This window comes from Plasmodium brasilianum, chromosome 9 (genome assembly GCF_023973825.1).
Source record: "Plasmodium brasilianum strain Bolivian I chromosome 9, whole genome shotgun sequence".
Taxonomy (NCBI): Eukaryota; Apicomplexa; class Aconoidasida; order Haemosporida; family Plasmodiidae; genus Plasmodium; species Plasmodium brasilianum.
Genome location: NC_090122.1, coordinates 1,029,117 through 1,054,277, shown reverse-complemented (window position 1 = coordinate 1,054,277; position 25,161 = coordinate 1,029,117). Strand labels below are relative to the sequence as shown.

The following is a 25,161-nucleotide window of genomic DNA, read 5'->3' as shown; positions in this document are numbered from 1 at the left end:
ATATATGTATATATATGCAAACGTATATGCGTGAGCGTATTTATGCGAAAGTATGTACTCGTAAATATTTGAAAACGAATTACATGCCTTTTCTCAATTTTTTCCAGCTAATTTGGGTACCATTTTTGTCATTTTACGTAATGGCTTGTTATTAAAAAATTGTTTTTTTATGTATCCATATATTTACGTATATATATAATATATATATATATTATATATATAATATATATATATATATATGTATATATGTATATATGTGCATTTTTTTAAATTTATCTTAATTACACATAGATCTTCTGTGTCATGATTGCAATTTTACTTTTCCGTTATTCCGTTACTTTGCTTTATTTTTCCTTTTTTTTTTTTTTTTTTTTTGTTGAGCCGAATTATGAACACATATCGATCTATTTTTATCTTTATTTTATGCTTTACCTGTGGTGTATTTTATATTTACTATTACCAAAATTTACGCTTTTTTTTTTTTTTTTTTACAGAATGGAAGAAAAATGCTAGTATGCACCACACATTATTTTGTCCCCATTTATAACTTCCTTTTTTTTTTTTTGTAATTACTCCTATAGTTTAATTGCCTCCCTTTTTATATATACGTACGTACATATTTATTATATTATATGATATATTTTTTTTTTTTAAGCATTTCCCATGTTTGTACCATTTTTAATAGGAAAAATGCCTTAAAAGAATATTTTACATATAATATATAATATTGATGAAATATGAAAAAACTTGGGGTAATTCTTGTATATATAATTTTTTACTCGCATTTAAAAGCAAACACACTTAGTATAAACTATAAAAGTTCTTTACCTCTATTCATAATAACTGAAAATAAAGACAATAAACAGAATATAAAAAGAAAAAAAAAACTACAAAATTTTAAAACCTATTTGTGGGGATACCCTATATATGACGACTCACCTTTTAAATTGAGAAGACAAAAGGTATACCCAAATTTTGAATATGGGGAATTGAGAAAATCGCAAGATTTTGATTATGTTATAAGTACAAACATTGGTCAGAAGAAGTAGGTTTATTTTTGCAGCGCTATATTAATTTTTTTTTTTCTTTATTTTTGAATAGTTCATGCAAGTGGACGAAAAACAGAGTTAACTTCCCCTTCCAACATGTTCACCTTATGTTATGTCATGTTATATTATGTTATTCCATGCTATATTATGTTATTCCATGCTATATTATGTTGTACCATGCTATATTATGTTATTCCATGCTATATTATGTTGTACCATGCTATATTATGTTATTCCATGCTATATTATGTTGTACCATGCTATATTATGTTGTACCATGCTATATTATGTTATTCCATGCTATATTATGTTGTACCATGTTAAATTATTTTTTTCCGCTTTATACCTCTTCAAACAGTTATAAAATCCACGATGTAGGCTATTTATACACAGTTGATGAAATGGGGACAGGAAAAACGGATGATGTGTAAGATAAAATAAAAAAAAAAAGAAAAAAAAGAAAAAAAAGAAATAAAAGAGGAAATAAATTACATCATTTGTAACAGTAACTATAACAGGAGTAAAAAAATTTTTAGTTCATTTTTCTTTCGTTCTATAATGAAGTAGTAAAACTAGGTGCATACACGAACACCTACCCATAAGCATAATATATTTGTACATGTGTAAGTAGTGTCAATTGCACATCATGCATGATTTTTTTTTTTTTTTTTTTTTTTTTTTTGATACCTCTGAAACAGTCACACACCTATTGAAATGGTATTTGGTCAAAAGGATATTGACATGAATGAAGTAGAAAAAATAAAGAAGGTCCTGAACACTTTTGACCAAGGAAATGTAGTGCACAAAAATGAATAAAATTATTTGAGCAATTTCTGTAAAATAAAAGAAGAAAAAAATGAATTAATGAATGAATAAATAGATAAACAAATAAATAGATAAACAAATAAATAGATAAATAAATAAATAGATAAACAAATAAATAGATAAACAAATAAATAGATAAATAAATAAATAGATAAATAAATAAATAGATAAACAAATAAATAGATAAATAAATTTTGCTTATTTAGCTTGTGCTTATTCGATGTATATATTTCCATTTCATTAGCATCGCTGTCTACTTATTGCGTTTTTGTCGTAAAATCTTTTACAAAATTGTACAATCTTTTTTTTTTTTTTTTTTTTCCTTTCGTAGGGAATGGGAATATGCACATTAATGGGTGCAAAAAGAGGTCATTTTGCCTTTAAATATAACGGATATTTGTGTCACTTTCATGGGATTAAGAATTATTTAAGGTAATGATTGATTGAGTCTTTGTTTGATCATATTCCCGTTGTTACCATTTTTTCGAAACTCTTTTTACCTTTTTTTTTTTTTTTGCTCCCTTTCTTCACTCCTTTTCGTTTACAGATTTTTAATTAACAGACATTACCCAGGTGCAAAAGTAACTTTAATTAGTGAGGTATATTTTTTCCGAAGTATTTTTATTTTTTTTTATTATGACCCATTCATGTAACATCATACCGCATTGTATTGTGTCACTTTAAATTAGTTTTTTTTTTTTTCTTTATTATGACCCGTTCATGTATATTTAATTTTATCATATTGCTTAGCTCTAAATTGACTCTTTTTTTTTTTTTTTTTTTTTTTTTTTAGCATTGGATAGATCCAATAGACATGCCCGTATGTCTCAGGCATAGCAATATTCCTTTTACTAAAATTGGATACGTAATTTTACACACGCATTTTTTGGGCATATTTGCTACCATTGAAATTATTCACTAATATGTGATATATTGTCGTCACTTAATTTTTAATTTAATTTTTACCATTCTTTTTCATTACCCTTTTTTTTTTTTTTTTTTTTCTTTTGGTAATTTTGCAGCAAAGAAGATTAATTCATGGTAAGTATGACTATATATATGAGAACGACAAGAACAAAAGAATATATAAAGGTGAAAATAAAAGCAACGTATGGGCTTTTTATAACGACCCACAAATGTTAACGTGAGGAAATGTAACTACCCAATTTTTCGTATATGTGTACACATATATATATATATATATATATATGTATATATGTCTATATAGCCAATTATACCAAAGCTTCAAATTTTTGAGACTATTGTTTTTTGTGGAAAATTCTGAACATGCAAGGCATATATAATTTTGTTACTCATACATTACGTAGAAATATACAACTGCTGCAAAATGCATTTATATACCAGATAAAAGAAAAAAAAAGACAATTCATTCGAAATCTTCAATTTTTTTTTTTTTTTATACTTATCCTTTTTCCTATTTTATTTTAATATATTTCAATATACTTTAATATATTTCAATATACTTTAATATATTTCAATATACTTTAATATATTTCAATATACTTTAATATATTTCAATATACTTTAATATATTTCAATATACTTTAATATATTTCAATATACTTTAATATATTTCAATATACTTTAATATATTTCAATATACTTTAATATATTTCAATATACTTTAATATATTTCAATATACTTTAATATATTTCAATATACTTTAATATATTTCAATATACTTTAATATATTTCAATATACTTTAATATATTTCAATATACTTTAATATATTTCAATATACTTTAATATATTTCAATATACTTTAATATATTTCAATATACTTTAATATATTTCAATATACTTTAATATATTTTTTTTTTTTTTTTTTGTCTATTCGTGTATCTCATTCATTTTTAAAGTTCGCACGATGCTGTAAACTTTTGCTTTTAATATGATTAAATAAGAACGAAATATAAAATGGCATACAAATATATATATTCATATATATAAATATATTTAATTTACGAAGCTATACGTTAAAATAAAGCTACTTTTATTGATAACCTCCAACTGCTATATTTCATTGTTTAAACGTACCCTTAAAAAATGGTGTTTCTGTATATAGTATATCATTCTTGATTTAAAATTTGATGCAACGAATAATATTTTGTTCTCATTTAATATAATATACAACTGGATCTATTCTCAAGAAATTACACAAATTTGAATTTGTCATTATGAAATCCTCTTTTATAAAAAAAAAATAATATTATTTTATAACATTTAGAAGTTGATATTCGCATTATATGGTAAATTAAAAAAAAAAATAATAATAAAAATAAAATAAAACATAAAAGTTTACACACACTAATAATGGCAGATATAAAAAAAAAAGTAATTATTAAAAATTCTTAGTAGCCACAATTCTCTTATTTCTTGTGCACTAAAAGATACTTTCTTGGGGGAAAATTCATCATTTTCTTTTTCATTCTATGGTAATGGGAGAAACAAAAAAAAATTAATAACGCGGTGAATTAAACAAAAACGCAAAAACGTAAGCTCGGTACTTATTCACGTGCACATACATATATATATATATATATATCAAATACGTACAAGTATTTATATACACATACATTCACATTATAAAATATGCATAATAAAAATACACGTTTTTTAACAGTGCAACAAAGGTGTGCATTTTTTTTCTTCTTTTTTTTCTTCCTTATTTTTACCTTAAGGTCATGGCCGACTTTTGCTTTGGTGTTAATTGCAGTCTCTTGTTTTTTGTTAGTTTTTTTCTTAAATTATACGGTTTAAACTTTTTGTTTTTATATTGTTTTCTCAACTCCATCTTTCTTCTTTGATTGTAGACAGTTAAAATTCGAGCAATATCTGTTGAAAAGGGGGTAAATAAATGATAACACTATGTTGCATTTAATAGACATAGTGCGGCCATAATTATGCACTTGTCAAGAAAACTACGCGTCGATACATTTGTAACGTAAAAAAAAGAAGAAATAAATACGTAAATAAACAAATAAACAGATAGATAAACAAACAAATAATATATATATATATATATATATATATATATATATATATATATATATATAATAATAATAATAACTTAACGGCATAAAGCTAGATAATAATTACTTTTTCGAACACTACGTATTTTGGAATTCTTCGCGGAGTTTCCTAAAGCTTTATTTATTCTCAAACCACTGAGCTCATTTTTGTATTCCTCCAATTTATCAAGCAGCTCCTTCTTTTTTAAGGGCCTTAACTGGAATGCCTTAATGTTACTCTATAAAAATGTATATCATATGCATATGTGTGGAATACTACATATTTTACGCAGACGAGCATATGTATATACACATGTACGTACGTATATATGAACGTAAGCACATATGAACGTAAGCACATATGAACGTATGCACACATGAACGTATGCACACACGGATGTATTTATACGGATTAATATACGTGGGGAAACCAAACTCATTTACTACTAAATAAATATCATCTTAAGATCATAATTAAGAAATAAACACATAAAGCAAAAAATATGTATATAATATTTATATTCATTTCTTGCTTGCAGAATAATTATTCGGTTAATTTATTTTTTATTTTATTTTTTTATTTAATACCATTTTTAATGATTTATGGAATAATGTTTCTTTTCTTTAAAATTGGGAATCTTAAGAAAAAAACGATAATTTAACAGTTATGTAAAAATAATATACATATACATATAAATATATTTATTTGCTTATCCCTTTGCTTATTCCTCCACTTATATTTTGGCTATATTTTAATTAAAAATATGAAACAAGTAAAAAGGTTGAACTATATGTTAAATGGATATGTAATTATACGTACATAAGTAAATACATATTTAATTTTATATATATATATATTACATATATGTATATGTACATATTAGATATGGGCATATGCACAAGCATATATATATAAGTACTGCCGATTTAGAATAATTTAAAATTACTTTTTGTTATCTTTTTTTTTTTTAACCTGAAATATTATGAAAAATGTATTTTTCCTCTAAAATGTAATAATTAAGTATAATCATATATATGTATATACGTACATTACATATGTATATATTGTACATATATATATTATGTACATATGAATATATAGTAATAATATCGTGTTGTGAAAAAAATTAAAAGATTGTATAAATTTAAAAAAAATGCGTGTTCTGAGATAACCCCCTGTTATACCTTGTGTATTTTATCGTATCTTGTATATATTATTGCAAAAAAAAAAAAAAAAAAAAAACATACAAAAAAGAGCTTATATTATATACTCATACATGAGTTATATATATACATATGTACATCTTATATGTTAATATGAATGAATATTGCACTCAACGTAAATATTATATATCATTCTTAATAGTTAAAATATAAAATTTTTATCTGTATTAGTTGTTGCTTTTAGGGAATTCTTCTCTTCTCTCTTTTGTTTTTCGTTCGTTGTTTTTTTTTGAATAAACACCCCGACTCGACGAAAAATTTGCACTTTTGCTAAAGTTAGCAACATAGAAAAATTAAAGAGAAAATGGTAAGATTTGTACCAGCTAAAAAATAAGCATACTAGTATAAACATGCATAAACCTATATATGTATATGCACGTATTTGTATGCATTTTTGTTTTCCTCTTATAGTGCTTTCTGGATAATTTTTGAAAAATACTGGTATTAATTTTTCAAATTTTTGCCTTTACGTACGTATTATTAATTTTGACCGTAATGAACATGTATATGATGATTGCAGGAATATATACAACATATTATACATACATAAATACACACATATATGCATACGTGCATACATAATAATTTACGTATTTTCCCGATGAACTAAAATGAATAAAATTAAATGCGGATAAATAAAATCTATTTGAACTAGGAAATACGAAAGAAAGCTAACCTTCTTTCAATTTATATTAAAATTTTTTTATTTTTTTTTTTTATTATATATATACATACATAGAAATACCTCCTATGTTGTATATATCCATTTGAGAATTAGCACATACATTATTTTATTTTGTTTGATTTTATTTCTGATAAATTTACACCATAACATGTAAAAAGGACGGATTGTTACTGTAAATAATTTCATAATGTTTAGGTGTTTTTTAAAAGCAATGAAATAAAAGAAATAAGTATACGATAATATATGTTGTGGGTATGTGTACTGTAAGCACGCATATATACGTACAAGCATATCTACACATATACGTATAGATATATAAACATATATACACATAGACATATATACATATATACACATAGATATATATACATATATGTGCATATAGGGGGGTTACACCGAAAAATGGTTCTTATGTTGTTGCAATAAATTTGTTTTCTCGTAAATGTAATATTAACATGTCATATTTTTTTACTCGCATTTTATATTATTCTATAATGATTTTAATAATAATTTTAATGTTCTTGCATTTTTTTAATTTTTTCTTCTCCTTGTTATGCTACGATATAACAGTTATAACAATTCGTTCTTTTTTTAAAAAATAAAGCAAAATAAAGCAAAATAAAGCAAAAAAAAATAAAATACAGCAAAATAAAGTATAATAAAATGAAACAAAGGAAACTTTTTCCTTCCTGATGTAATGAGAAAAAATCGTTTTAACTAAACATTTTGACAGTTTAATTTTGAGAAAGGCAAATGAATAAAAATCTTAAAAATTAACTGGAAATTTTGCCAAAAGGTTTAACTGTGCATATAAATATATGCGTAAATATAAATATAAATATTATATATATATATATATATATTCCTACAAATAAATGCATAAATTCATAGATATAAATATATATATGCATATATATAAATATACATATGCATAAAAACACACGCGAGAATACCCACGTATACCCCTACGTACACACACATATTTTCGTGTATTATGTGCACACTTTAGTAATGATGGTAAGGATAAAAAAAAATAAATAATAATAACAGGATAAAGTAGGATATAATAAAAGGTAAAATAATAGAATAACGGTGTTGCGTCAAGCGAAATAAAAGCATTTAATAAACTCATTTAAGAATTTATGAACATGCTTGATGTTTAAAAATATTAAGCTTTCATAAGTAATGAAAACGCATATATATACATATATGTACATGCTTTCATGAATGCATGGAGATACATAAAACGTACGTGTAAATAAAGGTTTTTACATAAGAAGTCCGTTTGCGTAAGCACGTTCTGCTGTACCTCCAACCACCACCCATTTTCCCCTTCGGAAGTACTATTAAAAATTCTTGCATTCGATCTTTTTAATTAAAATCATAACCTCTACGAAATGGTAGAGATATGCTCGGTCGAGTCATTTAAAAATTCCAGAAAAAAAGGAAAAAATAAAACATGAAAAATATGGAATATACTGGAAATGTGGAATATAAGGTATATATTGAATATATATAGTTAATATAGAATATTTTTTTCATTTTTTATTTAATTTTTTCTTCTTTTTGCAATACATGAAAATTACAAAAAAGATTAAACTTCGTATATTTCCTCATTTTTGTTTGACAATCCTACATGTTTCTCATTTCGGCATATTTTTTTTATATTATGGACTACGGTCAATAGTCAACGGGTTTACATTTTTTTTGAAAATTTTTATTTTAAAAAAAAAAATTATTTTTAAAATTATTATAATGGCTGTTTTTATCATTATCTGCTGTTACATAACTTTTCCCTTCATCAAATAATTCAAAAGAATTTTTATTTTTAACATGCATATCACTATCCTTTTCTGCTGATATATTATATTCCAGTAATTCAGAGTTTGTTGAATCATTTCCATCCTTATTCCCTTTACCACTGTCTTCTGTTTTACTATTATATGAATTGCTGTTGAGATCTATAATATTATCATATATCATTGTTTTTGATTTATTTGTATTGTAATTCATTATTTCATCATTTGAGGTACCTTTCGAACTGTTGTTCACCTCTTCTATATTACTCTTTCCATTTTTCATATTTTCTTCTTTCTTCTCTTCCTCTTCTTTTACCATTTGTTCTGCCATCTCTTCTTCATCCACCTCGTACTCCTCCATTTCTTCATCCGAGTTAACTTCTTTTTTCCCTATCTCTTCTTCCATCATGTCTTCTTCATCCAGTTCGTATTCTTCCATTTCTTCATCAGAGTTAACTTCTGCTTTTTTGTTTAACTCTTCTTCGTCTACCTTGTGCTCTTCTATCTCTTCATCCGAGTTAACTTCTATTTTGTCCACCTCATATTCTTCCATTTCTTCATCTGATTTAACTTCTACTGTTTTGTCTACCTCTTCTTCATCCAGTTCGTATTCTTCCATTTCTTCATCAGAGTTAACTTCTGCTTTTTTGTTTAACTCTTCTTTGTCCACCTTGTGCTCTTCTATCTCTTCATCCGAGTTAACTTCTATTTTGTCCACCTCATATTCTTCCATTTCTTCATCTGATTTAACTTCTACTGTTTTGTCTACCTCTTCTTCATCTACCTCGTATTCTTCCATTTCCTCATCTGAGTTAACTTCTTTTTTGACCGCCTCGTATTCTTCCATCTCCTCATGATGCTTCATCTCTTCTTTCATTATCTCTTCTTCGTCCACTTCGTACTCTTCCATCTCCTCATCCGAGTTAACTTCTATTTCTTCACCAACCCCTTTCTCTAGTTCCTTCTCGACCTGTTTTTCAGCTCCTTTTTCCACTTCTTCTACTTCTTTGTACTCATCCTTTTCCTCTTCTACTTCTTTGTATTCTTCTTTTTCGTCTCCTAATTCTTCGTATACTTCCTCGTCCAATATCTCTTCGTATTCCTCCTTTTCTTCTCCTTCTTCCTGTATTTCCATAACTTCTTTTTCTTTCAATTGCTCTTCCTCCTCCCCTTTAACTTCCTCTTGTTCAACATTTACCTCTACCACTTCCTCCTCTTTTTCTACTTCTACCACTTTGTCTTGTTCATTCTGTTCTTTTTCTTTCTCTTCTTCAACGTCTATTGGTATCTCTACCACTTTGTCTTGTTCATTCTGTTCTTTTTCTTTCTCTTCTTCAACGTCTATTGGTATCTCTACCACCTCATCTTGTTCATTTTGTTCTTTTCCTTTTTCTTCTTCTTCTTCTTCTCTTTCTACCTCTACTACGTCTTCTTGTTCAATAGTGTGTTCTTCTGCTTTTTCATTTCCTTTCTCTGTATCCTCCTGCACTTCTACTTCTACAACTTCCTCACCCCCTACTTCAAATGCACCTTTTTCTTCCACCTCTACAACCTCATCTTCTTCTTTTCCTTCTTCCTGTTCCTCTACTACTACAATTTCATCTTCCCTTTGCTCTTCTCCTACCCCCTCTACTTCTTTACTAACACACTTGCATGGATCCACTATTGTATCTCTCCCTTCTAAGACTTCTTCATATTTCTCTTCTTCCGTTACCTGATCATTTCTAGCTTCTTCGATCTTTCTAACCACTTCTTTTGCTTCTGCTTCTATTTCTTCTGCTTCTGCTTCTATTTCTACTTCTTCTACATCTGCTTCTTCACCTTTGTTACTTTTTTGTATTACTTCTTCTTCTGTTACACCTTTCATTTTCTTATGTTCTTCCACCAATTCATTCAATTCTTCCTCTTTGTTTGTAACCTCTTCTTTTATTTCTCTGTCTTCAAGAGCCTTCCCATCAATTTGTGTTCCCATTATAACATCTTCCACGCCAACCACATTCTTTTCCATTCCCACTTTATCCTTCTTCTCTGCAGCTAACTCTTCTTTACTGTTTTCATCTTCTACGTGTTTTTCCATTTCTGTCTCCTCTTCCTCTTCCTCTTCCTCATTCTCATTCTCTTTCTCTTTCTCTTTCCCTTCGTTACCATCTCCCAAGCACTCAATTCCTTCCATAATGTTCTTCTCTTGTGCTATTAAGTCCTTTTCACTTTCTTCAATCTTCACTAACTGTTTCTTTCTCTTTACATTTTTGTCCTTATCCTCATCAAACTGTTGTTCCTGTTCCTCTTGTTGATCAACAATACCACTAATTAAAACATTGTCTGTACAATTATATTTCTGTTTTAATAAAATTCTTCTATTTCTACTATGAGATTTACTATCCTCTTGTTTTTTATGACTGCTTTTATCATTTATATATTCATTCCTTAAGTCCATTATTACACTGGACTGTTCCTCGCTACTCGTCTTATTCTTATTAGTAACTGCGCAATAGTTTAAAAGAATTTTATTGTTTTTTAAATTTTCTAAATTGTTTAAATTTTCTAAACTGTTTAAATTTTCTAAATTGTTTAAATTTTCTAAATTGTTTAAATTTTCTAAACTGTTTAAATTTTCTAAATTGTTTAAATTTTCTAAACTGTTTAAATTTTCTAAATTGTTTAAATTTTCTAAATTGTTTAAATTTTCTAAACTGTTTAAATTTTCTAAATTGTTTAAATTTTCTAAATTGTTTAAATTTTCTAAATTGTTTAAATCTTCTAAATTGTTTAAATTTTCTAAATTGTTTAAATCTTCTGTATTTTCTTCATTCTCCGCATTTTTTGAACTTTTCTGCATTTCGTGCATTTTTTTGTAACTAGCTGTATTATCCATTAAGTTAAAACCCAAAAGAAGGTTTTCATTTTCTTGTTCATAATTATTATATGTGTTACCAATTCGATAACAATTTTCTTTTATTTTTTTATTAACGTTTTTAACATGATTAGTTTGTGAGATCGATCTTCTTTTATTATTACCTTGCATCGCCATGTTCGCATTTTTAAAAGAATTGCTGTAAGTGCATTCTGCATCGGCTTTCGTTTCTTCTTCTTCCGCTGCTTCCTCTTCGTTCATAAACATATTTGTTGTTCTTAATTTTGATTTATTTTTCATTTGTTTTCCTCTTACTTCGATTTTCTTACTGTCCCATATGGACACGGCCTTTTTATTGCTTCTTCTGATCTCACTGTTGAATTTACATTTTCCTTTTTCTAGAGAAGCCGTTTTCTCCTTCACTTTATTATTCTGTGCATGTTCACTTGTTCTTCTGCTTTCTTTATTGTTATTACTACTGCTGTTCTGTCTATTACTTACCTGTCTACTACTTCCATATCCGCTACTACCCGATCTATTATCGCTTTTCCTACTATTAGTACGTCTATTACTTCCTTTCCTGCTACTGCTCTTCTCTGCATCATTGCTATCCTTATACACATTATATCTTGATATATCCCTCGAGATGGAAATTAATTTAATTAATTTGCTGTATTGTTTGTAGTCGAACTCTTCCTTTTCTTTGCATTTTTCAGCTCCTATCTTTCCCTGCTTGTCATATTTTACCTCTTTTCTATTAATCCGTTTATACAATTTATCCAATTCATTATTTTTAGACTTGGTTTCATTCTTTTCTAAATCTGTTTTTACTTTTTCTTTTTTATTAACCTTCTCGTTGTTTTGTTTTCTCTTTCTTTCTCTTTCTCCTCTTTCCCTTGCTACCTCTATTTTTTCCAAATTTCCTTCTTCTATTCCTTCGTTCTTATAATTTCCCTTTCTATAATTACAAAATTCATTTAGACTAATAGATGGCTCCCTTATGTTCATAGTGTTACTACTCATTTGCATATCATTTTGGTCCATTACCATCAAATCGCTGTGAGCACTCTTTAGAAGTGATCTTACAATGTTTAACTTATGTTCTTTGTTGCTATTATCATTTTTTGTTTTTCTTTTTTTTAAAATTTTCTCAATAGGTTCTTCTTCCTCCTTTCCCTTATCCTTATCCTTCTCCTTTTCCACCTCTTCCTCTTCTATCTCTACCATCATTCCTTCATCTTTTTTCATTCCATCTGCGAATTTCATATTTTCTTGTTTCAAAGTTTTGTAAATATTACTTATTTCTATATCATCCTCTTCATCATTTGTAGAATCCTCTCCTATACCCCTTATAGAAACGCTTTTGTTATCGTAATCGTCGGAGTCCTCCTCGTACTCTTCACATTCGCTCAAGTCTTCTTCGTTCACTTCGTCTTCCATATCTTCTTCCACAGTGCTTGCTGCTTCCACTCGTAATGCTGCTTCCACTCGTCTTGCTGCTTCCACTCGTCTTGCTGCTTCCACTCGCCTTGCTGCTTCCACTCGTCTTGCTGCTTCCACTCGCCTTGCTGCTTCCACTCGTCTTGCTGCTTCCGCCCCTCTTGATCTTTCTGCCTTTTCTGTTTTACCCACATACGGAGAGGCGAGCTTCATTTTACTTAAATTCTTTCCAGTATTTTTATTTTTCAAAAAATTGTAAGTATCATTAGTAATATTTAATTTACTAATAATTGCTGCTTTATCATTTGAGTTTTCATCCATGTTATCTATAACAATGTATATGTTACTATCATCAATTACTATGTGCTCTTTTTTATTTTTAATAATATTATATTTTGTAAAGGCGTCTAAATTAATTTCTTTACTTTCCTCTTGTTCTTTCATTGAGTTATTCCTTTTTCCTTCACGTTTAGCAAACGATCCATAATTCTTCTCTTTTGTTTTGTTTTTATTACTACAATTTAGATTTTCTTGATTTATTCCTTCGAGGGTATTTATTACATTATTACTTTGCTTTTCCTCATCCTCTGCATCTTCCTTATTTTCCACATGTTTCAAATCTTCTTCGTCCTTTACTTCACTTTCTCTATCTTTTTCATCTACAACCATTTGACCCCATGCCCTTTTTTTTGCTTTTTCATTACCTCCCTTATTCTTCTTAACACCTAGTTTACTTCCTCCTTTCGAACTGACGATACTTACATCTTCATTGTAGTCCTCCAATTCATAAAAATTGTTGTTCATATTTATATCATCCATTTCAGGTGAAGTAGTCCGCTTCTTCAATCCTCTTCTTTCTCTACTACAGCTACTGCTACTATGACTACCATTACCACAGCCACTACCGCTGCTTTTATTTTTTTGTCTATTTTTATCAAAAATAAATTTTGTTTCTTTTATTCTTCTAGCATCCTCATCAATGTTTTTATTATTTACATTAATATTCGCGTTATTCGTATTAGTATTTATTTTACTATTAGTATTCGTATTGGTATTTATTTTACTATTAGTATTCGTATTAGTATTCGTATTAGTATTCGTATTGGTATTAGTATTGGTATTAGTATTGGTATTAGTATTGGTATTAGTATTGGTATTAGTATTGGTATTAGTATTCGTATTCGTATTACTATTCGTATTACTATTCGTAACACTATTTGTATTACTATTCGTACTACTATTCGTAACACTATTTGTATTACTATTCGTACTACTATTCACACTGCTATTAGCGCTACTCTTCGTACTTTTATTTATACTCTCACTACAATTTTTTGGTTTTTCCACGTGTCTTAGGTTTGCCTGTGACTGCTTCCTTGTAACGACTGAAATAGTCCGTTGTTCCACTTTATTGTATATTCCTTGCCCCCTTATACTTTTTTTTTTTTTTCCTTCGCTAGCATTCTGCCTCTCCTCCGTTAGCCCTTTCGTTGTACTGCGCTTTTCGTATTTTGCGTATTTTTCCGTATATACCTTACTTTTTTGTACTTTGCTTTATTTTTATTTTTTTCTACCTATTAGTGTATCTTATTCTTTTTTATCTTAGCAACTGAGTACCGTTAATTCGCCCCTTTTCTATATTATTTTTATCTTTTCATTAATGGTGCAATTTTTTTTTTTTTAATTATTTTCCTCAATTTTGTAGTAATACTTGCACATATCATTTGATATGTATAACGTTAGGAATAAATTTGTGTGTACAGATTGAAAGAAGAAAATACGATAAAAAAATTTTATTTGGTTTACTCGGTTTGACTTGGACTAACTGGGATAGACTCAGTTTGACTCGATTTTAATTTGTTTTATTCACTTCAATTTGCTTTTCTTTTTTTCCTATAGTTTTACTTTAACTACTTACAATGAACGTGCATATGAGCTCCCCCTAGCTAAATGCACAAATGTATTTATAAATGTGCGGATGTTTGTACGTATGTACGTGCGGGTGTAATAAGTACGTATCAGTATGTTTAGGTGTATATGCATATATTACATACGTATTTACGTACACTCCCTTACTCTCTACAAATCATTCAAAATTTTATGATTTTCAGTAAATTAAATTCTTACGATGCATATTAAACAAATAGGAATAAAAATATGATTTACATTAAATATACCTTTTCCTCTTTTTTTTTTTTTTTTTTTTTTTTTTTTTTTTTTTTTTTTTTGTTTTTTTCTTCTCTCTTTTTTTTTTTTGTCGGAGGAAAGTAATTCAATGTTGAATTGTCGAAAAGGTCAAACAATGAAAAATAATGAACTGCCGAAATGTCGAATAGTGAAAATATTATATACAAATTTTGGATAAAAACTATAATTACATATGTACTGTTATCATGATTCTTTTGCACTTAAAATAGAATTCCATCTCTCTTACTATATAATATATTATATGTATATAAATATATTTTATATACTACATATCATACACCATATATATATATATATATTATATATAATATACTATACATCATATATAATATATAATAAAAAATGATGAATAAAAAAAAAAAAAAAAAAAAAAAAAAAAAAAAAAAGGATACTAGAGCAAAATATATGCATTATCGTATATGATCAACTTGAAAAATAGAGAAAAAAATATATATTTTTATTTATGCAAAATAATGGGAAAAAAAAATAAAAATTATTACATGAACATTTAAAATCAATGAAATGTTTATAAACTTATGCTACTACTACATATATGTATACAAGCGTGAATGAGTTCAATTGTAAGGCATCCTTTCGTTGCTTGTGTAGTTCGCATGTAAATATTCTTGCGTATGTATTATGCATATACATATTTATGTATTATGCATATACATATTTATGTATTATGCATATACATATTTATGTATTATGTATGTACATATTTATGTATTATGTATGTACAAATTATGTATGAAGTATATATGTATTACGAATGTATTTACTTAAGTATGCAATATGTATATACACGTGTAAGTACTCATATGCTTAGGTATATATATATATATATATATATATATATATAAATATATATATACAATGCGCAATGCAGCACTGCGTACACGACTACGTACGCAATTCCCCTAAACCTTTTATTTGTATGTATGTATATATATATATATATATATATATATATATATATATGTACGTTTTCCCTTGTTTACATTTATTTCTTTTTTTTACGAAAATTTTTTGTTACGAGGAGGTAAGTACGTACGTATATTCATATATGTACTTTACTTACATATACGTAAGTGCTTCTTTTTTAACACGTTTCATTCATATCAGAACAATTACGAAACACGGATAAAGAAAAAAAAAATATATATATAAATTTATATTTTAATAGTAGATATCTCTTCTGTGCTTTCATATGAACAATAAATTAAATTTTGTAACCGTTGAAATTTCGTTTCAAATTTTTTTTAAAAAAAAAGAATAACATAGAAAATTGGCAAAGCGGTATATTATACATACATTATATATGAATATAAATAAATATATATATATATATGTATGTATGTATGTATGTATGAATGTATGTATGAATGTATGTATGAATGTATGTATGAATGTATGTATGAATGTATGTATGTTTATATATCTCTTGTACTTATAAATGCACATGTACATGTATATAAATATATATAATACGAAGCTTATATAATACATAATTGCGCACATCAGCAATGTTTCATTGTTAATTTGTATTTTTTTTTTTTTTCCTTTATTTTCGTTCCTTTTTTTCTTCTCTTTTTCCTCTTTTTTACAATTTTGTCCAAAAGCAGAAGAAAACCAGTTAATAAATTTACACAGTTTTTTTATTTTTCCCCACTTAGATTATTCTTCATTTTTTAAAATAATTGCCCTTTGTGCATTTTTTAAAATGCAGAAAAGTAAATCTATTCCACCATATGATCAAAAATGGATAAATTAGTAGATGTACCCTTCATATAAAAAATGCAATAACTTTCTTATTAGCAAAAAAAAAAAAAAAAAAAAAAAGGCCAAAAAAAAAATATAAGTTATGCTCAGCGGTTGAGTATAAAATATAGTCTCTTTAAATGCTCAGTTAAGAATACGTTTCGGGTATAAATGAACGTGCATACTTTAGGTGTTATAAATATAATATATACACGTATTGCATTTACTACATGTACATTATACATACGTGCGTTATATATACGTACATATGTATGTATGTGTAACTTCACACAAAAATGTAAAAAATAAAAACCCCAAAAAATTTTTACTTCCCCATACACATACAGAAATGTAGTATAATTGCACAACCGGAGGGTACATATATATATATATATATACATATATATGCACTATTTTATTATGTATGAAAAAAGCTCTTTTTCGACAAATTTTCAAAAGCTTGCAAGGGATTACTTTGAACGGATGATGTTCAAAATAATTCCTTCTCAACCGCCATTTCCCCTTTTTCAGTTGTACCTTTTTTTTGCATTTTTATTTTAATGAACGAAAGGAGGGCGGGAAATGTAAAACGTAAGATATAAAACTTAAGATATAAAACTTAAGATGTAAAAACGTGAAACGTAATAACTTAAAAAAGTCAAAATTGCATAACTGCATAACTGCAAAAACATTGAAAAATTCATAGCAAAAAAAAAAATAATATAAAATAAAAAAAAAGAGAGCTAAATAAGCGACCAAAAATTACAAAAAAAATTTTACAGCACGTGCCTTTTTCGATAATTGAAAAGAATATTTTTTTAACAAAAAAAAAAAAAAAAAAAAAAAAAATATTAGTATTAATATTAATATTAATAGTAAAATGAATTATACGTAATATATATAATAAATAATATATATATTAATAAGTCAAAAATAAAAAAGAAAAAAAAAACGATAAAAAGCGATCTACTCGGAGCTCAAATTGTTTAAAAGATTAAAAAAGTAAAAATTAGCAAGCACATGTAAATATGTATATATGTAAATATATAAATACATAATTACATGAATACACAAATACATGAATAACCAAATAAATGAACAACCAAATAAATGAACAACCAAATACATGAATACCCATATACATGAATACCCATATACATGAATACCCATATACATGAATACCCATATACATGAATACCCATATACATGAATAACCATATACATGAATACCCATATACATGAATAATCAAATAAATGAACACCCAAATGCATGAATACCCATATACATGAATACATAAATGCATGAATACATAAATGCATGAATACATAAATGCATTATATAACAGCGCAGTAAAAAAATGCGTATTTTTGTTTACATAATAAAAATATGAACGTTCATTTTTTTTTTTTTTGGTAAATTTTAATTATTTTCAAAAAAGAAAATAGCTATGTGTAAGTGTTAATAATACTGCCGCATATTCTTGTACGTAATTACGCCCATTTTGACACTTCATTAATGTATACGTATTATATATACATATTGTACGTACATACTGTATGCATATATTCTGTATATTTATGTACATTCTGCTTGTGTGAAGAGGTCTTTAAAAATCATCTATGTTCTCAACTTTTTCGGTCCTATCTAACAATAGTATGCTTCTCTTTTTTCAAATAAAAAAATGAGTAATATCGAGTTTTGTACTCAGCATCTTTTAGCATATGACAACTCCATAATTACTGCGGACAATGAGTAATACAAAAAAGCTAAAATAAAAAGTTTACATATTTGACTTTTCATGTTACGCGGAAACATAAAAATATTTTCTTTGAAGCATCATTGAAAAATATACAATTAACGGCATTCTCGAGTATTCCTACATTATAGATATATATGTGTATATTTTTACGTATATATATACAAGCGATTGTACGGTCGTGGGCCTATATTGCAGCCCAGAAAGATACATGCAGTTATATATATACATATAAATGTAGTATGCATTTATGCACATATATGTGGTATGTGTGTATGCGCGCAAATACCTCTTTTATTTATTTGTTCTTTTTTATTTTATTTTATTTTTTCTCTCTCCATCACCACGTGCAGCATAAAGGCAAAGGTGAGCGAAAATTTGGACCTTATTTTTAAAAAAATAAACGAGTTAAAAAATGAAAAGGATGGAGATGGAGAAATAATCTATCATGTTACAAAAAATAATTTTTTTAATATACCTAGATATTCAAAAATACCAAAAATAAAAAAAAGTACCAAATGGGAAATGTTTGCACAAAGTAAATTGTTGAAAAAAAAAAATAAGAGTGGTTTATTGTTTGATAAAAATACGAAAGGTTGGGTGAGGCGTTTTCAAAAAAAACAAATTAAAATAAATGAAGAAAATGCAAACTTTGTTCATGAGTATAAACAAAACGAAGATATATATGAAGACCCATTTGAACAAATAGAAGAAGAAAAAGAAATTAAAAAAATGAAACAGAAAATAAGAGAAATGAGAAATAAGTTCGATCAAGAGGGCATTTCTACGGAAGACATAAAATACATAGAAAGGCAAAAAAGAAAGAGGGAAAACTTGATGGACAGCCTCAAAGTGTAAGGAGAAATAAAAGAAAAGGAAACGAAAAAGAAAAAGAAAAAGAAAAAAAATAAAAAGCAGAGGAAAGAGCAACGTTTTTTATGTATATATATGCAATATAATATAAGCATTTTTTTTTTTTTTGCGTTATCTCCTTTAATAATGCTTTTTTTCCAAATGAACAATTGCGCTCGACGTGGATTGTGAAGCCTTTTTCTTTTCTTTAAACATGTATTCATTTTATTTTTTTATCTTTGCAATGTTTATTTATTGCAAGTTTATTCGTGTGATTGTATACATATATATACACATATAAATAATTATACATACATATGTACATATGTATATACACACATGTACGTTACACATGTGCACATACTTTTATTTGTTTGCCTTTTCCCCCCAGGGCGCAGATCTCATCCTCGACATTTGGAAGAAAAGACAAAAAATTAAAAAAAGAAAAAAAACTCAGAGTTAACAATAGCATTGTAACGAAGCAAAAGTGCGAAAAACGTTTACTGAAGGATGAAATTAATCAGAATAGCAAACTAGCTGCAATTGTTTTGAAGTCCCTGTAGGAAAAAGGATACATGAAAAATTTTCTCTTTATCCATTTTTCCTTTTATTCGTTTCATCCCTTTTTCCCCTTTTTTTTTTATTTTTTTTTTTACTTTTTCCATTTGAGCAAAAATTCGGTTTAACTCATAAATTATTTGTATTTTAATTAAATTTTTTTAGTGTTTATATAAAATTTTTAATTTATTATGTAAGAAAAACATACATGCACACATGTTGTACGCCCTATGTGTAAACTTTTGTATCGAGTAAGTGAAAAATAGTTTCTTTTCATTGTAGTACGCATACATGTGTATTGCTCCTTTGATATACTATATTACGTATACTGAACTGCTAGTTATCATGATATCTTGTACACAAGATTCGTTTGATTTCATCCCTACGACTTTATTTATAAAAGGTATACGAATTTTCTTTTTTTCTTTCTTTTTTGCTGCTAAAATAAATAATACATCGAACGTATTCCATTTCAATCCACATATATCATTATGTGCAATTTTTCAAAGGAAAATTTTTTGGAGGATTATATGAAAAAATAGAAGGGACGATTAAAATAAAAAATACGAAAGGGAAAAAGCGCAGTTGTAGGTTTATTCTTTTTCTCTAACCTTAGACGAAAATGGTAAAGCTAATGTTACTCTTTCTTCTATTGGTATTTTTTTCAAAAATTTAAAAAATGACTTAATAAAGGGTGAGCTTGTGAAAAGATAACATGATGGTAAACCGTTACCAGCACACGTGTGGTGATGCGTAAATATAAAACGTTCTATGTACATGCGTACTTGCGTACATATATACATATATTCATATATACAACATACAACATACGTACATGTATTAATATGCATGCACACATAAATAAGAATGTACATGCTGCATAACGAACAGGGGTGGCATATCCGCACAATATTTCTGACGAACACAAACATTTTATATACCCGCTAAATCAAATATAGTGCTTTCGCATATGTGTGTTTCCAAATGTTTTTAATGTATAACCTTATAGATATTTTTCTTTTTTTTTTCTCTTTAGATATAGTTTTTGACGAACACTTTCTAAGTGCATATTTTCACTTTCTTTTTTTTTTTTTTTTTGAACTACATTTTATATTTTTTCTCTTCGCTTTTTTAAAACAGAGCATTCCCTTTTTTTTTTTTTTTTTTATAAAAATATGGTATATATGAAAATATTTCTGTTTTATTATATAAATGCAGCATATACAATGTCGTAGAATTCAATGAGAGCCATTAATAAAAATATTTTTTACTTGTTCTTATTTTTTTGGAAACAAAAAAAAAAAAAAAAAAAAGCTAGCATGTTCAGAAAATTATTCTAAATTAACTTGTAGTTATTAACTGTTCAGAATTTTTTCACAAATTTCGTTCTTTTAGTTCTCTCATTTATTTTCATTTTGTTCTATTTTTGATATTTTTATTATTTTCTTTTTATCCTATCTTTTTATTTCTTTCTCCTCTTCTCAGTTCTTTCGCTTCTTTCCCATCTTTCGCTTCTTTCCCATCTTTCGCTTCTTTCCCATCTTTCGCTTCTTTCCCATCTTTCGCTTCTTTCCCATCTTTCGCTTCTTTCCGATCTTTCGCTTCTTTCCCATCTTTCGCTTTTTCCCCATCTTTCGCTTTTTCCCCACCATCTTTCTCTTCTTTTTTTCGTTTTTTCTTTTCCCCTCACCCTTTTTACATTATGAAATACGCTAATTTTTTGAAGAGGGGGTTAATATGCAGGCACCCTTCAAGTGTACTATACGGGATGCAATCAGCTCCTCTATTTCGAAGAAATTACATAAATTTTTGGAAAAACGATAAATGTGAAAAGTTCATGAAACAACGCTATTTCACTAGTGCATCAACAATGTCTGACAAAACATGTAGCAGTAGCAAAGAAGAGGGAAATAATAAAAAGGAGAAAAAGAAAGTAGGAAAATTTAATGAAAAAAAAAATGACAACTCAGGAGAAAAAGAAGATGATAAAGAAAATATGCTGAACGAGTCAGAAAATTTCGAAAAAGAGGATGAGGGGAAAAAAGAAATAAATTATGAAACATATAACAAAATTGATTTAATTAACAAAATAAAAAGAATTAAAAAAGATATGGAAGAAAAAATCGTAGATAATAAAATACTAAAAGAAAAATACTTATCTGTGTTAGCAGAAAATGAAAATTTAAGAAATAGATATATGAAAGAAATTGAAAACAGTAAATTATATTGTATTAGTAATTTTGCAAAGTCGTTACTAGACGTTGCTGATAATTTAGCTTTAGCTATTAAAAACATAAATGAAGAATCATTAAAACAAAATGAAGAAATAAATAATATATATAAAGGAATTCAAATGACAGAAACGATACTACATAACATTTTTAATAAGTACGGAATTGACAAATATAACCCGATTAATGAAAAATTCAATCCTTTATTTCATGAAGCAATTTTTGAAATTAATGATAGCACCAAAGAGAAGGGGACTGTTGCAACGGTTATACAGCAAGGCTACAAAATAAAGGATAGAATATTAAGGTAAAATATATGTACCATTTTCCCAAGTGTGCATATATCAATATATATATATATATATATATGTACATATATTTGTATATTTCGTACCTCCATTCGTCCGTTAGTTTGTATCTTTGCATACGCTTATTTGTTTTTTACTCGTTTTTATTTGTATTTATGCGTAATTATTTTTTTTATACGTGTATTTATTTGTACCAATTTTATTTTTTTTTTTTTTTCCCTATATCGCATATCACTTCCAGAGCTGCTAAAGTCGGAGTTGTGAAGAATTAAATGTAAGAGGTAAGCCCCAGTTTAATGTTTGCCATCCTGCTACTCCAGTTATAATCCTGTGCATAAATTGTATACACATACACACATTTATGTATGTTTGTGTGTATGTATGTACGTATTCACGTGTGCATGTGTGGAATTCACCTGAACATTCCCATTTTGTATTCTTTTATTAAAACGAACAATTTAAAAAATTTTTGTTACGTGCTAAATTTTTATTTCAACTTGGATTTAACTTCATTGGAGTAATGTAAAAGATTAAATGTATGAAATGACTCCATTTTTTTAAAACTTTACTGTGTGTTGAGTAACAAGAGAAAAAAGAAAAAAATATTTTTCAAATTCTTTCTTTTTTTTGTACCATTCTGAAAAATTCTATAATTTTAAATTAAAGATTTAGTCTATTGCTAAATGGAAAAAGGAAGATTATTTTTTTTTAATGTTGAGGCTTCCACGAAAAAGGCATCCACAAATTTAATAATTATTTGTTTTAATTAAGAAAATTATATATACATTTTACTTTAATGTACCTACGTTATGCATTATTAAAAACGTGGTGTACGGCTAAGCGTGTCAACAGAATATATGTAAAACGCGTAATTACGTATTCTTGCATATTATTATTATTTTTTTTTTTATATTGTCCATCTAAATGTGTGTACATGTGTGTATGTATATATGCATATTTGTGTAGTTACGTATAGTACTTCAATAGGGTGCAAATCTTTGTATAACATTTTCTACAAATAAGACGGATGTGTGAACGACTTTATCATAATTATATAAAAACTAGTGAACGTTCGCTGCAATTTTACATTTTTTCATAATATTTTTTTTTTTTTTCCTTTTCCTTTTTTGCAATTTTTTTAAATAAATTGTGTGGCATAGTAACAACAGCAGGTGTTCACATTTTCACATTTAACATTAACATTGGCATTTTCATTACTTTAAAAATTTCTTGGATTAAGAATATTTGACCGAACATAGAAGGACCTTATTTTTCTTTGTCAGGAAAAAATTAAAGAGAGAAAAAGTAAATATGTGAAATATTCCATTTTTTTTTTTTTTATTTTACATATTTATTCGCTTATTTTTTATATTTTACAATATTACACTTTTTTAATTTAAAAATATATCAAAAAATTGTTCGATAATTAAAATAAATTTCGTAGTAAAACATCCTTGTAATTTTGGTACTAGTAAAACGAAGTGTAGTAACACACACGCATATGCTTTATTTTCCTACTACTAATTGTAATAAGGCGAAAGGAAAATGTTTACTTATAATTTGCCTTGATCATAAATCAAAAGGGAATTCGGAAAAACAGCAAAAGGCCGAAAGTTCGTCAGAACAGGTATAAACATACATAACATACATACATGTATAGTTATATATGTATATAATTATTTGCAATATAAGCATGAGTACGTACGTACTTATGTATAATACCTTATAAAATAACTTGACTTTTCAAAAAAAAATATAATAAAATACAGAAATGCAAAACTATATAATTTCCCCTTAATAGAAAACAATATTATTAATTTTTATTTTATCACTATTCGGTCAACTTATATATACATATATATATATATATATATATATATATTTTATTATATATATTTTTTTTTTTTTTTTTTCCTTTCAAGCACTGGAAATAAATAAATATATATATGTATACATATAATATTTTTATTTTTAGTGCTTTTTATATTACATATTGAAGAATAGCATACGTCCGTCAGTAAAGCAGGCAATTCTATCCCTTTCTTAAAGCAACAGCTACATGCTTTTAAGGCATCCCTTGATGCATGTTAGGTACACCAGCGTACGCATATTTGTATGTATATGTATGCATATACGTATAAATATGTATATATATGTTAATATGCATACGTTCACAGTTATGCATTAATATAAATACAACAAATACGTAGTGCTTTTAAAAAAAAATGTATATATATATATATATATATATATATATGTTTATGTGTAAATGTATATCTCTCCTTTTTTCTCAACCGTACCTTTTGATCTCAAACCTATTTTTATTAATATGTATTTTCTGTAAAATTTGAAATAGTAAAATTTACTATTTAAAAAATTTTTAAATACATGTGACAAACTGTTTTCACTGTTTTTTACTTTTACGTTTGAATTTATAAATATTTTTACGTTTGAATTTATGTATATTTTTACGTTTGAATTTATGTATATTTTTACGTTTGAATTTATGTATATTTTTACGTTTGAATTTATGTATATTTTTACGTTTATTCTTACGCTCATTTTTACGCGCATTT

At 26.7% G+C, this 25,161-nt stretch overlaps 5 protein-coding genes across 5 annotated transcripts; 3 read left to right on the top strand and 2 right to left on the bottom strand.

Moving 5' to 3' along the window:
• Positions 1-737: 737 nt before the first annotated feature.
• MKS88_002850 (uncharacterized protein) lies at positions 738-3,022 on the top strand (the record flags this gene model as incomplete). Its single annotated transcript, XM_067215894.1, has 7 exons — positions 738-1,045; positions 1,408-1,476; positions 1,748-1,844; positions 2,206-2,306; positions 2,422-2,473; positions 2,668-2,739; positions 2,897-3,022. 7 exons carry the CDS (start codon positions 738-740, stop codon positions 3,020-3,022), a joined length of 825 nt encoding a protein of 274 aa, XP_067073427.1.
• A 1,244-nt stretch (positions 3,023-4,266) lies between these two features.
• MKS88_002849 (60S ribosomal protein L35) lies at positions 4,267-5,499 on the bottom strand (the record flags this gene model as incomplete). The annotated part of the gene is made up of 4 exons (XM_067215893.1): positions 4,267-4,327; positions 4,573-4,732; positions 4,997-5,147; positions 5,497-5,499. The coding sequence occupies 4 exons, from the start codon at positions 5,497-5,499 to the stop codon at positions 4,267-4,269; spliced, it is 375 nt and encodes a 124-aa protein (XP_067073426.1).
• Positions 5,500-8,539: 3,040 nt separating this feature from the next.
• Positions 8,540-15,000, bottom strand: MKS88_002848 (uncharacterized protein; the record flags this gene model as incomplete). Its single annotated transcript, XM_067215892.1, has 2 exons — positions 8,540-14,405; positions 14,987-15,000. The coding sequence occupies 2 exons, from the start codon at positions 14,998-15,000 to the stop codon at positions 8,540-8,542; spliced, it is 5,880 nt and encodes a 1,959-aa protein (XP_067073425.1).
• A 3,561-nt stretch (positions 15,001-18,561) lies between these two features.
• MKS88_002847 (ribosome biogenesis regulatory protein) lies at positions 18,562-20,051 on the top strand (the record flags this gene model as incomplete). Its single annotated transcript, XM_067215891.1, has 3 exons — positions 18,562-18,632; positions 18,990-19,490; positions 19,880-20,051. The coding sequence occupies 3 exons, from the start codon at positions 18,562-18,564 to the stop codon at positions 20,049-20,051; spliced, it is 744 nt and encodes a 247-aa protein (XP_067073424.1).
• A 1,763-nt stretch (positions 20,052-21,814) lies between these two features.
• Positions 21,815-22,857, top strand: MKS88_002846 (GrpE-like protein; the record flags this gene model as incomplete). Its single annotated transcript, XM_067215889.1, has 2 exons — positions 21,815-22,584; positions 22,827-22,857. 2 exons carry the CDS (start codon positions 21,815-21,817, stop codon positions 22,855-22,857), a joined length of 801 nt encoding a protein of 266 aa, XP_067073423.1.
• Positions 22,858-25,161: the final 2,304 nt, after the last annotated feature.